At 51.8% G+C, this 17,554-nt stretch overlaps 1 protein-coding gene across 1 annotated transcript in view; it reads right to left on the bottom strand.

The window, feature by feature from the left end:
• The window catches only part of LOC121556275 (cell adhesion molecule 2-like), a 260,381-nt gene that overhangs the window by 85,174 nt on the left and 157,653 nt on the right, over positions 1-17,554 (bottom strand). Inside the window, exon 7 of the mRNA XM_045212717.1 lies at positions 16,221-16,399. Within this exon, the coding sequence (XP_045068652.1) occupies positions 16,221-16,399 (179 nt within the window). The remainder of the gene's footprint in view (positions 1-16,220; positions 16,400-17,554) is intronic.

The following is a 17,554-nucleotide window of genomic DNA, read 5'->3' as shown; positions in this document are numbered from 1 at the left end:
CATGGAACCACTCTGTCTCTCTGCTGGGGTAGTTGTCATGGAACCACTCTGTCTCTCTCTGCTGGGGTAGTTGTCATGGAACCACTCTGTCTCTCTCTGCTGGGGTAGTTGTTATGGAACCACTCTGTCTCTCTCTCTGCTGGGGTAGTTGTCATGGAACCACTCTGTCTCTCTCTGCTGGGGTAGTTGTTATGGAACCACTCTGTCTCTCTCTCTGCTGGGGTAGTTGTCATGGAACCACTCTGTATCTCTCTCTGCTGGGGTAGTTGTCATGGAACCACTCTGTCTCTCTCTCTGCTGGGGTAGTTGTCATTGAACCACTCTGTCTCCGTCTCTGCTGGGGTAGTTGTCATGGAACCACTCTGACTCTCTGCTGGGGTAGTTGTTATGGAACCACTCTGTCTCTCTCTGCTGGGGTAGTTGTCATGGAACCACTCTGTATCTCTCTCTGCTGGGGTAGTTGTCATGGAACCACTCTGTATCTCTCTCTGCTGGGGTAGTTGTCATGGAACCACTCTGTCTCTCTCTGCTGGGGTAGTTGTCATGGAACCACTCTGTCTCTCTCTGGGGTAGTTGTCATGGAACCACTCTGTCTCTCTCTGCTGGGGTAGTTGTCATGGAACCACTCTGTATCTCTCTCTACTGGGGTAGTTGTCATGGAACCACTCTGTCTCTCTCTGCTGGGGTAGTTGTCATGGAACCACTCTGTCTCTCTCTGGGGTAGTTGTCATGGAACCACTCTGTCTCTCTCTGCTGGGGTAGTTGTTATGGAACCACTCTGTCTCTCTCTGCTGGGTAGTTGTCATGGAACCACTCTGTCTCTCTCTGGGGTAGTTGTCATGGAACAACTCTGTCTCTCTCTGCTGGGGTAGTTGTCATGGAACCACTCTGTCTCTCTCTGGGGTAGTTGTCATGGAACCACTCTGTCTCTCTCTGGGGTAGTTGTCATGGAACCACTCTGTCTCTCTCTGCAGGGGTAGTTGTCATGGAACCACTCTGTCTCTCTCTGCTGGGGTAGTAGTCATGGAATCACTCTGTCTCTCTCTGGGGTAGTTGTCATGGAACCACTCTGTCTCTCTCTCTGCTGGGGTAGTTGTCATGGAACCACTCTGTCTCTCTCTCTGCTGGGGTAGTTGTCATTGAACCACTCTGTCTCCGTCTCTGCTGGGGTAGTTGTCATGGAACCACTCTGACTCTCTGCTGCGGTAGTTGTCATGGAACCACTCTGTCTCTCTCTCTGCTGGGGTAGTTGTCATGGAACCACTCTGTCTCTCTCTGCTGGGGTAGTTGTCATGGAACCACTCTGTATCTCTGCTGGGGTAGTTGTCATGGAACCACTCTGTCTCTCTCTGCTGGGGTAGTTGTTATGGAACCACTCTGTCTCTCTCTGCTGGGGTAGTTGTCATGGAACCACTCTGTATCTCTCTCTGCTGGGGTAGTTGTCATGGAACCACTCTGTATCTCTCTCTGCTGGGGTAGTTGTCATGGAACCACTCTGTCTCTCTCTGCTGGGGTAGTTGTCATGGAACCACTCTGTCTCTCTCTGGGGTAGTTGTCATGGAACCACTCTGTCTCTCTCTGCTGGGGTAGTTGTCATGGAACCACTCTGTATCTCTCTCTGCTGGGGTAGTTGTCATGGAACCACTCTGTCTCTCTCTGCTGGGGTAGTTGTCATGGAACCACTCTGTCTCTCTCTGGGGTAGTTGTCATGGAACCACTCTGTCTCTCTCTGCTGGGGTAGTTGTTATGGAACCACTCTGTCTCTCTCTGCTGGGGTAGTTGTCATGGAACCACTCTGTCTCTCTCTGGGGTAGTTGTCATGGAACAACTCTGTCTCTCTCTGCTGGGGTAGTTGTCATGGAACCACTCTGTCTCTCTCTGGGGTAGTTGTCATGGAACCACTCTGTCTCTCTCTGGGGTAGTTGTCATGGAACCACTCTGTCTCTCTCTGCAGGGGTAGTTGTCATGGAACCACTCTGTCTCTCTCTGCTGGGGTAGTAGTCATGGAATCACTCTGTCTCTCTCTGGGGTAGTTGTCATGGAACCACTCTGTCTCTCTCTCTGCTGGGGTAGTTGTCATGGAACCACTCTGTCTCTCTCTGGGGTAGTTGTCATGGAACCACTCTGTCTCTCTCTCTGCTGGGGTAGTTGTCATGGAACCACTCTGTCTCTCTCTGCTGGGGTAGTTGTCATGGAACCACTCTGTCTCTCTCTGGGGGTAGTAGTCATGGAATCACTCTATCTCTCTCTGGGGTAGTTGTCATGGAACCACTCTGTCTCTCTCTCTGCTGGGGTAGTTGTAATGGAACCACTCTGTCTCTCTCTCTGCTGGGGTAGTTGTCATGGAACCACTCTGTCTCTCTCTGCTGTGGGGTAGTTGTCATGGAACCACTCTGTCTCTCTGCTGGGGTAGTTGTCATGGAACCACTCTGTCTCTCTCTCTGCTGGGGTAGTTGTCATGGACCCACTCTGTATCTCTGCTGGGGTAGTTGTCATGGAACCACTCTGTCTCTCTCTGCTGGGGTAGTTGTCATTGGAACCACTCTGTCTCTCTCTGCTGGGGTAGTTGTCATGGAACCACTCTGTCTCTCTCTGCTGGGGTAGTTGTCATGGAACCAATCTGTCTCTCTCTCTGCTGGGGTAGTTGTCATGGAACCACTCTGTATCTCTCTGCTGGGGTAGTTGTCATGGAACCACTCTGTCTCTCTCTCTGCTGGGGTAGTTGTCATGGAACCACTCTGTCTCTCTCTGCTGGGGTAGTTGTCATGGAACCACTCTGTCTCTCTCTCTGCTGGGGTAGTTGTTATGGAACCACTCTGTCTCTCTCTGCTGGGGTAGTTGTCATGGAACCACTCTGTCTCTCTCTGGGGTAGTTGTCATGGAACAACTCTGTCTCTCTCTGCTGGGGTAGTTGTCATGGAACCACTCTGTCTCTCTCTGGGGTAGTTGTCATGGAACCACTCTGTCTCTCTCTGGGGTAGTTGTCATGGAACCACTCTGTCTCTCTCTGCAGGGGTAGTTGTCATGGAACCACTCTGTCTCTCTCTGCTGGGGTAGTAGTCATGGAATCACTCTGTCTCTCTCTGGGGTAGTTGTCATGGAACCACTCTGTCTCTCTCTCTGCTGGGGTAGTTGTCATGGAACCACTCTGTCTCTCTCTGGGGTAGTTGTCATGGAACCACTCTGTCTCTCTCTGCTGGGGTAGTTGTCATGGAACCACTCTGTATCTCTCTCTGCTGGGGTAGTTGTCATGGAACCACTCTGTCTCTCTCTGCTGGGGTAGTTGTCATGGAACCACTCTGTCTCTCTCTGGGGTAGTTGTCATGGAACCACTCTGTCTCTCTCTGCTGGGGTAGTTGTTATGGAACCACTCTGTCTCTCTCTGCTGGGTAGTTGTCATGGAACCACTCTGTCTCTCTCTGGGGTAGTTGTCATGGAACAACTCTGTCTCTCTCTGCTGGGGTAGTTGTCATGGAACCACTCTGTCTCTCTCTGGGGGTAGTTGTCATGGAACCACTCTGTCTCTCTCTGGGGTAGTTGTCATGGAACCACTCTGTCTCTCTCTGCAGGGGTAGTTGTCATGGAACCACTCTGTCTCTCTCTGCTGGGGTAGTAGTCATGGAATCACTCTGTCTCTCTCTGGGGTAGTTGTCATGGAACCACTCTGTCTCTCTCTCTGCTGGGGTAGTTGTCATGGAACCACTCTGTCTCTCTCTCTGCTGGGGTAGTTGTCATTGAACCACTCTGTCTCCGTCTCTGCTGGGGTAGTTGTCATGGAACCACTCTGACTCTCTGCTGCGGTAGTTGTCATGGAACCACTCTGTCTCTCTCTGCTGGGGTAGTTGTCATGGAACCACTCTGTCTCTCTCTGCTGGGGTAGTTGTCATGGAACCACTCTGTATCTCTGCTGGGGTAGTTGTCATGGAACCACTCTGTCTCTCTCTGCTGGGGTAGTTGTTATGGAACCACTCTGTCTCTCTCTGCTGGGGTAGTTGTCATGGAACCACTCTGTATCTCTCTCTGCTGGGGTAGTTGTCATGGAACCACTCTGTATCTCTCTCTGCTGGGGTAGTTGTCATGGAACCACTCTGTCTCTCTCTGCTGGGGTAGTTGTCATGGAACCACTCTGTCTCTCTCTGGGGTAGTTGTCATGGAACCACTCTGTCTCTCTCTGCTGGGGTAGTTGTCATGGAACCACTCTGTATCTCTCTCTGCTGGGGTAGTTGTCATGGAACCACTCTGTCTCTCTCTGCTGGGGTAGTTGTCATGGAACCACTCTGTCTCTCTCTGGGGTAGTTGTCATGGAACCACTCTGTCTCTCTCTGCTGGGGTAGTTGTTATGGAACCACTCTGTCTCTCTCTGCTGGGGTAGTTGTCATGGAACCACTCTGTCTCTCTCTGGGGTAGTTGTCATGGAACAACTCTGTCTCTCTCTGCTGGGGTAGTTGTCATGGAACCACTCTGTCTCTCTCTGGGGTAGTTGTCATGGAACCACTCTGTCTCTCTCTGGGGTAGTTGTCATGGAACCACTCTGTCTCTCTCTGCAGGGGTAGTTGTCATGGAACCACTCTGTCTCTCTCTGCTGGGGTAGTAGTCATGGAATCACTCTGTCTCTCTCTGGGGTAGTTGTCATGGAACCACTCTGTCTCTCTCTCTGCTGGGGTAGTTGTCATGGAACCACTCTGTCTCTCTCTGGGGTAGTTGTCATGGAACCACTCTGTCTCTCTCTCTGCTGGGGTAGTTGTCATGGAACCACTCTGTCTCTCTCTGCTGGGGTAGTTGTCATGGAACCACTCTGTCTCTCTCTGGGGTAGTAGTCATGGAATCACTCTGTCTCTCTCTGGGGTAGTTGTCATGGAACCACTCTGTCTCTCTCTCTGCTGGGGTAGTTGTAATGGAACCACTCTGTCTCTCTCTCTGCTGGGGTAGTTGTCATGGAACCACTCTGTCTCTCTCTCTGCTGGGGTAGTTGTCATGGAACCACTCTGTCTCTCTGCTGGGGTAGTTGTCATGGAACCACTCTGTCTCTCTCTCTGCTGGGGTAGTTGTCATGGAACCACTCTGTCTCTCTGCTGGGGTAGTTGTCATGGAACCACTCTGTCTCTCTCTGCTGGGGTAGTTGTCATGGAACCACTCTGTCTCTCTCTGCTGGGGTAGTTGTCATGGAACCACTCTGTCTCTCTCTGCTGGGGTAGTTGTCATGGAACCAATCTGTCTCTCTCTCTGCTGGGGTAGTTGTCATGGAACCACTCTGTATCTCTCTGCTGGGGTAGTTGTCATGGAACCACTCTGTCTCTCTCACTGCTGGGGTAGTTGTCATGGAACCACTCTGTCTCTCTCTGCTGGGGTAGTTGTCATGGAACCACTCTGTCTCTCTCTCTGCTGGGGTAGTTGTTATGGAACCACTCTGTCTCTCTCTGCTGGGGTAGTTGTCATGGAACCACTCTGTCTCTCTCTGGGGTAGTTGTCATGGAACAACTCTGTCTCTCTCTGCTGGGGTAGTTGTCATGGAACCACTCTGTCTCTCTCTGGGGTAGTTGTCATGGAACCACTCTGTCTCTCTCTGGGGTAGTTGTCATGGAACCACTCTGTCTCTCTCTGCAGGGGTAGTTGTCATGGAACCACTCTGTCTCTCTCTGCTGGGGTAGTAGTCATGGAATCACTCTGTCTCTCTCTGGGGTAGTTGTCATGGAACCACTCTGTCTCTCTCTCTGCTGGGGTAGTTGTCATGGAACCACTCTGTCTCTCTCTGGGGTAGTTGTCATGGAACCACTCTGTCTCTCTCTCTGCTGGGGTAGTTGTCATGGAACCACTCTGTCTCTCTCTGCTGGGGTAGTTGTCATGGAACCACTCTGTCTCTCTCTGGGGTAGTAGTCATGGAATCACTCTGTCTCTCTCTGGGGTAGTTGTCATGGAACCACTCTGTCTCTCTCTCTGCTGGGGTAGTTGTAATGGAACCACTCTGTCTCTCTCTCTGCTGGGGTAGTTGTCATGGAACCACTCTGTCTCTCTCTGGGGTAGTTGTCATGGAACCACTCTGTCTCTCTCTCTGCTGGGGTAGTTGTCATGGAACCACTCTGTCTCTCTCTGCTGGGGTAGTTGTCATGGAACCACTCTATCTCTCTCACTGCTGGGGTAGTTGTCATGGACCCACTCTGTCTCTCTCTCTGCTGGGGTAGTTGTCATGGAACCACTCTGTCTCTCTCTGCTGGGGTAGTTGTCATGGAACCACTCTGTCTCTCTCTCTGCTGCGGTAGTTGTCATGGAACCACTCTGTCTCTCTCTGCTGGGGTAGTTGTCATGGAACCACTCTGTCTCTCTCTGCTGGGGTAGTTGTCATGGAACCACTCTGTCTCTCTCTGCTGGGGTAGTTGTCATGGAACCAATCTGTCTCTCTCTCTGCTGGGGTAGTTGTCATGGAACCACTCTGTATCTCTCTGCTGGGGTAGTTGTCATGGAACCACTCTGTCTCTCTCTGCTGGGGTAGTTGTCATGGAACCACTCTGTCTCTCTCTCTGCTGGGGTAGTTGTCATGGAACCACTCTGTCTCTCTCTCTGCTGGGGTAGTTGTCATGGAACCACTCTGTCTCTCTCTGCTGGGGTAGTTGTCATGGAACCACTCTGTCTCTCTCTCTGGGGTAGTTGTTATGGAACCACTCTGTCTCTCTCTCTGCTGGGGTAGTTGTCATGGAACCACTCTGTCTCTCTCTCTGCTGGGGTAGTTGTCATGGAACCACTCTGTATCTCTCTCTGCTGGGGTAGTTGTCATGGAACCACTCTGTCTCTCTCTGCTGGGGTAGTTGTCATGGAACCACTCTGTCTCTCTCTCTGCTGGGGTAGTTGTTATGGAACCACTCTGTATCTCTCTCTGCTGGGGTAGTTGTCATGGAACCACTCTGTCTCTCTCTGCTGGGGTAGTTGTTATGGAACCACTCTGTCTCTCTCTGCTGGGGTAGTTGTCATGGAACCACTCTGTCTCTCTCTGGGGTAGTTGTCATGGAACCACTCTGTCTCTCTCTGCTGGGGTAGTTGTCATGGAACCACTCTGTCTCTCTCTGGGGTAGTTGTCATGGAACCACTCTGTCTCTCTCTCTGCTGGGGTAGTTGTCATGGAACCACTCTGTAACTCTCTCTGCTGGGGTAGTTGTCATGGAACCACTCTGTCTCTCTCTCTGGGGTAGTTGTCATGGAACCACTCTGTCTCTCTGCTGGGGTAGTTGTCATGGAACCACTCTGTCTCTCTCTGCTGGGGTAGTTGTCATGGAACCACTCTGTCTCTCTCTGCTGGGGTAGTTGTTATGGAACCACTCTGTCTCTCTCTCTGCTGGGGTAGTTGTCATGGATCCACTCTGTCTCTCTCTGCTGGGGTAGTTGTTATGGAACCACTCTGTCTCTCTCTCTGCTGGGGTAGTTGTCATGGAACCACTCTGTATCTCTCTCTGCTGGGGTAGTTGTCATGGAACCACTCTGTCTCTCTCTCTGCTGGGGTAGTTGTCATTGAACCATTCTGTCTCTCTCTCTGCTGGGGTAGTTGTCATGGAACCACTCTGACTCTCTGCTGGGGTAGTTGTCATGGAACCACTCTGTCTCTCTCTGCTGGGGTAGTTGTCATGGAACCACTCTGTCTCTCTCTGCTGGGGTAGTTGTCATGGAACCACTCTGTACCTCTGCTGGGGTAGTTGTCATGGAACCACTCTGTCTCTCTCTGCTGGGGTAGTTGTCATGGAACCACTCTGTACCTCTGCTGGGGTAGTTGTCATGGAACCACTCTGTCTCTCTCTGCTGGGGTAGTTGTCATGGAACCACTCTGTACCTCTGCTGGGGTAGTTGTCATGGAACCACTCTGTCTCTCTCTGCTGGGGTAGTTGTCATGGAACCACTCTGTCTCTCTCTGCTGGGGTAGTTGTCATGGAACCACTCTGTCTCTCTCTGCTGGGGTAGTTGTCATGGAACCACTCTGTACCTCTGCTGGGGTAGTTGTCATGGAACCACTCTGTCTCTCTCTGCTGGGGTAGTTGTCATGGAACCACTCTGTCTCTCTCTGCTGGGGTAGTTGTTATGGAACCACTCTGTCTCTCTCTGCTGGGGTAGTTGTCATGGAACCACTCTGTCTCTCTCTGGGGTAGTTGTCATGGAACCACTCTGTCTCTCTCTGCTGGGGTAGTTGTCATGGAACCACTCTGTCTCTCTCTGGGGTAGTTGTCATGGAACCACTCTGTACCTCTGCTGGGGTAGTTGTCATGGAACCACTCTGTCTCTCTCTGCTGGGGTAGTTGTCATGGAACCACTCTGTCTCTCTCTAGTGGGGTAGTTGTTATGGAACCACTCTGTCTCTCTCTGCTGGGGTAGTTGTCATGGAACCACTCTGTCTCTCTCTGGGGTAGTTGTCATGGAACCACTCTGTCTCTCTCTCTGCTGGGGTAGTTGTCATGGAACCACTCTGTCTCTCTCTGGGGTAGTTGTCATGGAACCACTCTGTCTCTCTCTCTGCTGGGGTAGTTGTCATGGAACCACTCTGTCTCTCTCTGCTGGGGTAGTTGTCATGGAACCACTCTGTCTCTCTCTCTGCTGGGGTAGTTGTCATGGACCCACTCTGTCTCTCTCTCTGCTGGGGTAGTTGTCATGGAACCACTCTGTCTCTCTCTCTGGGGTAGTTGTCATGGAACCACTCTGTCTCTCTCTGCTGGGGTAGTTGTCATGGAACCACTCTGTCGCTCTCTGCTGGGGTAGTTGTCATGGAACCACTCTGTACCTCTGCTGGGGTAGTTGTCATGGAACCACTCTGTCTCTCTCTGTGTTAGGCCTACTGCTGCTAGGTAGCTCTCTCTCTGCTCTCCCCCTCCCCTCTGTCTGTCCTTGATTGCAGGAGTGAAGTCTGGTGTGCGGGAGTCAGGGTTCCAGCTGCAGCTCATTCACCATAATCACCTCAGCCTTTAAGACCCGGTCAAACTTTCCACTCATCGTCAGATCATAGTCAAGACAACCATATATTTGGAACCTGACTCCTGCCTCCGCTTCACTCCTGCCACCACCATCCTGCTCTCCACTATCGGGCCTCTCCTTTGGACTCACCACGGACACTAGGACATTACGGTACCACACCTGCCCTGACCTGGATCTGTACCCTCCCTGTAACCTGGACTTGCTCTTCCCCATTTATTGGAAACCTGGACTATTGAACATTATAATAAACCTGTTAAAACTTCTCTGGCTTGGTGTACTTGTCTGCATTTGGGTTCTATCCAGTTAAATCATAACAGTATGATCTGACCAACATGAACCCAGCAGACAGTAGCTCGGATACCACCCCAGAGTGCACTCAAATTTGGACTGCCATAGCCAATCAGGGCATTCTACTTGGCCAACATGATACCCTGTTTAAGACGATTGCTGAGGACAGTCAGGTGCTGCTTAATCAGGTTCAATTACTCACCAATCAAGTGTCTGCCCTTACTACCCCTTCAGCCCAGATCAGAGAGCCTTTTGTTCCTGCTCCAGAGCGCTATGACGGGAACATGGGAACCTGTGGCGATTTTTGACTCAATGCTCGTTAGTGTTTGAACAACAGCCCCTCACCTACGCCTCAGAAAGAGCCCGTATTGCCTACCTTATCAACTCTACTAGCGGTTCCGCTCGTGCCTGGGGATCCGCGGTCTGGGAGAGTCAGTCGGACATTTGCAACGCTTACGTGGCCTTCACCACGGAGATGAGGAAGGTTTTTGACCACCCCGTACGAGGCAAGGAGGCTGCGAAACGGTTGTTTTCTCTTCGGCAGGGGGCTCGTAGTGTGGCGGAGATGGCAGTGGAGTTTCGGACTTTAGCAGCAGTGAGTGGTTGGAATGACGAGGCATTACAAGGAGTGTTCATCAATGCTTTGTCGGAGACTTTAAAAGATGAATTGGTGTCATATGATGAATCGCCTACGCTGGATAATCTTATTTCACTCACTATCAGGTTGGATAATCGGATTCGGGAGCGCCGCCGGGAGAGGAGTGTTAGTTCCAAGCAACCTGTCTGTCATCAACAAACTCCTCCCTGCATCGTCCCTACGGAGAGAGCCGTGTCTTCCCGAGTCGATACGAGGAGCACTGAACCCGAAGCCATGGAGGTGGGTCGTGCACGGTTGTCCTCAGAGGAGCGTGCACGTCGTATTCAGGCTCGGGTCTGCCTGTATTGTGGAGAAGCTGGTCATTTCGTTCCTTCCTGCCCAGTTCGTCCGGGAAAAGGGCCGGCTCATCATTTATGGGAGAAGTTTTGGTGAGCCGAGCAGCGGATTCTTCCTCTTCTCCCCGCATTCTGCTCCAGGCATCCCTCCAGTGGCAGTCCCAGAATTTCTCTGTTAGTGCGCTGATTGACTCTGGTGCCGGCAAAGCTTTTGGATAGAGAGTGGGCTCAACAAATGGATTTGGAGACTGTTCCTATGGACTGTCCGCTGCAGGCTAAGGGTCTAAATGGACAATTGTTGACCCGCATTACCCATCAGACTGTTCCTGTTTGTCTTAGAGTGTCGGGAAATCATCAGGAGAACATTCAATTCCATATTATCGACTGCCCACAGACTCCCCTGGTCCTTGGTATCCCCCTGGCTCATAAAACACAATCCACACATTGATTGGGTGACAGGTAGCATTGTTTCATGGAGCACATTTTGTCATGTGAATTGTTTGTGTTCTGCTCAGACTCCTGCCAGTACTGTGCCTCAACCTCCACTGGAGTCCATGGATCTTTCTGCTGTTCCTGACGTGTATCATGACCTGGCATCCGTTTTCTGCAAACACAGAGCTACTTCTCTTCCTCCTCACCGGCCTTACGACTGCGCCATTGACCTCCAGCCAGGAGCCCCGCTCTCCAGCAGTCGCCTGTACAATCTCTCCCGGCCGGAGACGGAGGCTATGGAGAACTACATTCGGGACTCCTTGGCGGCAGGTATTATGCGTCCTTCCTCGTCACCTGTAGGAGCGGGATTCTTTTTTGTTGCTAAGAAGGATAAGACCCTCAGACCCTGTATTGATTACCGTGGACTTAACAACATCACCATTAAGAACAAGTATTCTCTGCCTTTGATTAATTCTGCTTTTCCCCTCCTTCATGGTGCTACCATCTTTACGAAACTGGATCTACGAAATGCGTATCACCTGGTGCGCATTCGTAAGGGTGATGAATGGAAGACTGCCTTCAACACACCCTTGGGACATTTTGAGTATCGGGTTATGCCTTTTGGGTTGTCTAATGCCCCTGCTGTTTTTCAGGCACTAGTCAATGATGTCCTTCGGGACATGTTGAATCGGTTTGTTTTTGTCTATCTGGATGATATCTTGATTTTCTCAGAGTCCTCCCAGGAACATGAACTGCATGTGCGCCAGGTGTTGCAAAGGTTGTTGGAGAACAAACTGTTTGTGAAGATGGAGAAATGTGAATTTCATGTGTCTGAGACCTCTTTTTTGGGTTACATCATAGCTCAGGGGGAGCTGCGGATGGACCCAGCTAAGATCTCTGCTGTCACGGACTGGCCAGCTCCCTCTACCCGCAAACAACTTCAACGATTCCTGGGGTTTGCGAACTTCTATAGGAGGTTCATCAAGGACTACAGCCGCATTGCGGCGCCACTCACCGCTCTCACCTCCATCTCACGACCGTTCGCTTGGAATGAAGGGGCCGAATCAGCGTTCGAAGAACTGAAACATCGCTTCGCCTCGGCTCCCATTCTGATGCAGCCGGACCCCGACCGCCAGTTTGTCGTGGAGGTGGATGCATCCGACACTGGGGTAGGTGCAGTGTTGTCACAACGTTCTCCTGAAGATAACAAACTGCATCCCTGTGCTTTTCTCTCAAGGAAACTTTCTCAGGCAGAGAGGAATTATGATGTTGGAAATCGTGAACTGCTCGCCGTTAAGCTGGCTCTCGAGGAGTGGCGACATTGGTTGGAGGGGGCGGAACAACCCTTCATCGTTTGGACGGATCATAAGAATCTGGCTTACCTCCAGTCAGCGAAGCAGCTCAACCCCCGTCAAGCCAGGTGGGCACTATTTTTTGGGAGATTCAATTTTTCTCTGTCTTACCGTCCTGGGTCACGCAACGTCAAGCCTGACGCCCTGTCTCGTGTTCATTCGGCTGTTGATACTGGTAGTAACCCTGAACCCATTTTGCCTCCTACCTGCAGTATTGCAGTCATCACATGTGACATCGAGGGGATTGTTAGACAGGCTCAACATCATCAAGCTGACCCTGGGAGGGGTCCTCCTAACCGGATGTTTGTCCCTGAGTCTGCTCGCTCCCAGGTACTTCAGTGGGCTCACTCGTCTCCCCTTACCTGTCACCCTGGAGTTTCGCGGACCCTTGACTTTGTGCGACGGAAGTTCTGGTGGGCCACGATGGAGGCGGACACTCGAGCCTTCATTGCTGCTTGTACGGTATGTGCACGAAGTAAAAACTCCACCCAGGCCAGCGCTGGTCATCTACGACCTCTACCTATACCCAGCCGGCCCTGGTCGCATATCGCTATGGATTTTGTCACTGGACTTCCCCCTCATCTGGTAAGACTGTCATTCTTACGGTGATTGATCGTTTTTCTAAGTTCGCTCATTTTTTGGCCCTACCTAAACTGCCCACTGCCAGAGAGACGGCTGATATTTTGGTTGAACATGTGTTCCGCTCTCATGGTCTACCCACGGATATTGTCTCTGACAGGGGTCCCCAGTTTGTCTCCCAGGTGTGGAAAGCTTTCTGTAAAGCTTTGGGCATTACATCCAGCCTGTCCTCTGGATATCACCCCCAGACCAACGGGCAAGCCGAGAGAGCGAACCAGGAGATGGAGACCGCACTTCGCTGTGTCACTGGGTCTAACCCTGGGTCATGGAGCTCCATGCTCCCCTGGGTGGAATATGCTCATAACACCTTGACTAACGCTTCCTCTGGTTTGTCTCCTTTTCTGTGTGCTCTGGGTTATCAACCTCCCCTGTTCCCTTCCCAAGAGAGGGAACTTGCGGTACCCTCGGTGCAGTCCCACATGCGCCGCTGCTGCAAGGTCTGGAGGAAGGCCAGGGTAGCTCTGTCCCGAGCTTCGGCGTACATGCAGAGGCAAGCCAACCGTCACCGGTCCCAGGCTCCCGGTTACTCTCCTGGTCAAGAGGTATGGCTGAAGTCACGGGACCTTCCATTGAAGGTGGAGTCGAAGAAGATGGCGCCTCGTTTTATAGGACCGTTCAAGATACTGTCTATTGTTAACCCCTGCGCGGTTAAGCTACAGCTTCCTGCCTCCCCTACGGGTTCATTCCACCTTTCATGTTTCCCAGATTAAGCCTGTGTCGGTTAGCCCTTTGTGCCCGCCCTCTCGTCCCCCTCCTCCGCCCAAGATCGTGGGTGGGGGTCCGGTCTCACTGTCCGGCGACTTCTGGATGTTCGCCGCCGGGGTCGTGGTTTCCAGTACCTGGTGGATTGGGAGGGTTATGGTCCTGAGGAACGTTCCTGGGTGCCCAGGAGCTTCATTGTGGATCCTGCTCTGGTTCGTGAGTTTCATAGGTTACATCCTGATAAACCCTGTCGGCCGCCAGGTGGCGTCCGTAGAGGGGGGGTACTGTTAGGCCTACTGCTGCTAGGTAGCTCTCTCTCTGCTCTCCCCTCCCCTCTGTCTGTCCTTGATTGCAGGAGTGAAGTCTGGTGTGCGGGAGTCAGGGTTCCAGCTGCAGCTCATTCACCATAATCACCTCAGCCTTTAAGACCCGGTCAAACTTTCCACTCATCGTCAGATCATAGTCAAGACAACCATATATTTGGAACCTGACTCCTGCCTCCGCTTCACTCCTGCCACCACCATCCTGCTCTCCACTATCGGGCCTCTCCTTTGGACTCACCACGGACACTAGGACATTACGGTACCACACCTGCCCTGACCTGGATCTGTACCCTCCCTGTAACCTGGACTTGCTCTTCCCCATTTATTGGAAACCTGGACTATTGAACATTATAATAAACCTGTTAAAACTTCTCTGGCTTGGTGTACTTGTCTGCATTTGGGTTCTATCCAGTTAAATCATAACACTCTGCTGGGGTAGTTGTCATGGAACCACTCTGTCTCTCTCTGCTGGGGTAGTTGTCATGGAACCACTCTGTCTCTCTCTCTGCTGGGGTAGTTGTCATGGACCCACTCTGTCTCTCTCTCTGCTGGGGTAGTTGTCATGGAACCACTCTGTCTCTCTCTCTGGGGTAGTTGTCATGGAACCACTCTGTCTCTCTCTGCTGGGGTAGTTGTCATGGAACCACTCTGTCGCTCTCTGCTGGGGTAGTTGTCATGGAACCACTCTGTACCTCTGCTGGGGTAGTTGTCATGGAACCACTCTGTCTCTCTCTGCTGGGGTAGTTGTCATGGAACCACTCTGTCTCTCTCTGCTGGGGTAGTTGTTATGGGAACCACTCTGTCTCTCTCTGCTGGGGTAGTTGTCATGGAACCACTCTGTCTCTCTCTGGGGTAGTTGTCATGGAACCACTCTGTCTCTCTCTGCTGGGGTAGTTGTCATGGAACCACTCTGTCTCTCTCTGGGGTAGTTGTCATGGAACCACTCTGTCTCTCTCTGGGGTAGTTGTCATGGAACCACTCTGTCTCTCTCTGCAGGGGTAGTTGTCATGGAACCACTCTGTCTCTCTCTGCTGGGGTAGTTGTCATGGAACCACTCTGTCTCTCTCTGGGGTAGTTGTCATGGAACCACTCTGTCTCTCTCTCTGCTGGGGTAGTTGTCATGGAACCACTTTGTCTCTCTCTGGGGTAGTTGTCATGGAACCACTCTGTCTCTCTCTCTGCTGGGGTAGTTGTCATGGAACCACTCTGTCTCTCTCTGCTGGGGTAGTTGTCATGGAACCACTCTGTCTCTCTCTCTGCTGGGGTAGTTGTCATGGACCCACTCTGTCTCTCTCTCTGCTGGGGTAGTTGTCATGGAACCACTCTGTCTCTCTCTCTGGGGTAGTTGTCATGGAACCACTCTGTCTCTCTCTGCTGGGGTAGTTGTCATGGAACCACTCTGTCTCTCTCTGCTGGGGTAGTTGTCATGGAACTACTCTGTCTCTCTCTGCTGGGGTAGTTGTCATGGAACCACTCTGTCTCTCTCTCTGCTGGGGTAGTTGTCATGGAACCACTCTGTCTCTCTCTGCTGGCGTAGTTGTCATGGAACCACTCTGTCTCTCTCTGCTGGGGTAGTTGTCATGGAACCACTCTGTCTCTCTCTGCTGGGGTAGTTGTCATGGAACCAATCTGTCTCTCTCTCTGCTGGGGTAGTTGTCATGGAACCACTCTGTATCTCTCTGCTGGGGTAGTTGTCATGGAACCACTCTGTCTCTCTCTCTGCTGAGGTAGTTGTCATGGAACCACTCTGTCTCTCTCTGCTGGGGTAGTTGTCATGGAACCACTCTGTCTCTCTCTCTGCTGGGGTAGTTGTCATGGAACCACTCTGTCTCTCTCTCTGCTGGGGTAGTTGTCATGGAACCACTCTGTCTCTCTCTGCTGGGGTAGTTGTCATGGAACCACTCTGTCTCTCTCTCTGGGGTAGTTGTTATGGAACCACTCTGTCTCTCTCTCTGCTGGGGTAGTTGTCATGGAACCAATCTGTCTCTCTCTCTGCTGGGGTAGTTGTCATGGAACCACTCTGTATCTCTCTCTGCTGGGGTAGTTGTCATGGAACCACTCTGTCTCTCTCTCTGCTGGGGTAGTTGTTATGGAACCACTCTGTCTCTCTCTGCTGGGGTAGTTGTTATGGAACCACTCTGTCTCTCTCTCTGCTGGGGTAGTTGTCATTGAACCATTCTGTCTCTCTCTCTGCTGGGGTAGTTGTCATGGAACCATTCTTTCTCTCTCTCTGCTGGGGTAGTTGTCATGGAACCACTTGAATGAAATGCTGAACTAGGAGACAGAGACTCTAAAACTTCTGGAATAATCATTTTGACAGCGACAACATTCTTCCAGTCCAAATGTTGTTGAATCGGCACATAAGTAGCCTTGTCCAAGCCAGAACAGACCATTGGGTAGTAGAAGCCTTGCCCCCAATCAATTTCCTTAATGTTGGGTGCCAAGTAGAGAGGCATCAGGTCTTAGGTATCTCAGGCTGAATACTTTAAGGATATTTTAAGGTCAATTAATTGGTGTTTTTGAATTACAAACCAAAAGGAATAACGCTTCGGGAATGAACAACCACTCTCTGTTAATTTTCTGTCTTCAAATATTTAGTCTCTCTTACCATAGACGTAGAGTATGTATTCTGCGCTGCTGGTGCCTAGGTGGTTGGAGGCCTCACAGCGGTATGTTCCGTTGTCTGTCTTGTTCAGGGTGGTAAAGGTGAGCTCTCTTCCCTCTAAGATCATTCTCTCCAGGTCTGGTAGCTCTCCTCCATCCTTAGTCCACAACACAGGGTCTGGCCTGGGGGGTGAAAGGGAGATATGGGGGAGGGGGATGAGAGGGGAGGGGAGGGGCATGGGGAGGGAGATGGGGAGGGAGATAGAGAGGGGAGGGTCATGGGGAGGGAGATGGGGAGGGAGATCGAGAGGGGAGGGGCATGGGGAGGGAGATGGGGAGGGGAGGGGGCATGGGGAGGGAAATAGGTAGGGGGATGAGGGGAGGGGAGGGGCATGGGGAGGGAGATGGGGAGGGAGATAGAGAGGGGAGGGGAGAGGAGGGGCATGGGGAGGGAGATGGGGAGGGGAGGGGCATGGGGAGGGAGATAGAGAGGGGAGGGGAGAGGAGGGGCATGGGGAGGGAGATGGGGAGGGGAGGGGCATGGGGAGGGAGATGGGGAGGGGAGGGAGATAGAGAGGGGAGGGGAGAGGAGGGGCATGGGGAGGGAGATGGGGAGGGGAGGGGCATGGGGAGGGAGATAGAGAGGGGAGAGGAGGGGCATGGGGAGGGAGATAGAGAGGGGAGGGGAGGGGCATGGGGAGGGAGATAGAGAGGGGAGAGGGAGAGGGAGGGGGAGGGAAGAGTGGGTGAGAGAAAGACAGAAGCGAGACGCCTCAGACACCGTAACATTTTTACATTTGCCAGATGATTTTGGCCAATTAGTCTTCTGAACCTTGACGTAAAAGTCCTCGTAAACCTATTAGGTTAAGGTTCAAAAACTCTTAATGGATTTATTGTTTTTTTTGCACAAAACACCAGTGTGTGTATATATATATATTTTGGCCCATTCCTCCATGCAGATCTCCTCTAGAGCAGTGATGTTTTGGGGCTGTCACTGGGCAACACGGACTTTCAACTCTCTACAAAGATTTTCTATGGGGTTGAGATCTGGAGACTGGCTAGGCCACTCCAGGACCTTGAAATGCTTCTTACGAAGCCACTCCTTCGTTGCCCGGGTGGTGTGTTTGGGATCATTGTCATGCTGAAAGACCCAGCCACATTTCATCTTCAATGCCCTTGCTGATGGAAGGAGGTTTTCACTCAAAATCTCACGATACATGGCCCCATTCATTCTTTCCTTTACACGGATCAGTCGTCCTGGTCCCTTTGCAGAAAAACAGCCCCAAAGCATGATGTTTCCACCCCCATGCTTCACAATAGGTATGGTGTTCTTTGGCT

The sequence above is a fragment of the Coregonus clupeaformis genome, unplaced genomic scaffold, assembly GCF_020615455.1.
Source record: "Coregonus clupeaformis isolate EN_2021a unplaced genomic scaffold, ASM2061545v1 scaf0045, whole genome shotgun sequence".
In the NCBI taxonomy this organism is placed as follows: domain Eukaryota; kingdom Metazoa; phylum Chordata; class Actinopteri; order Salmoniformes; family Salmonidae; genus Coregonus; species Coregonus clupeaformis.
Note: the sequence above shows the minus strand (reverse complement) of the source record. Positions and strands in the feature narration are given on the sequence as shown.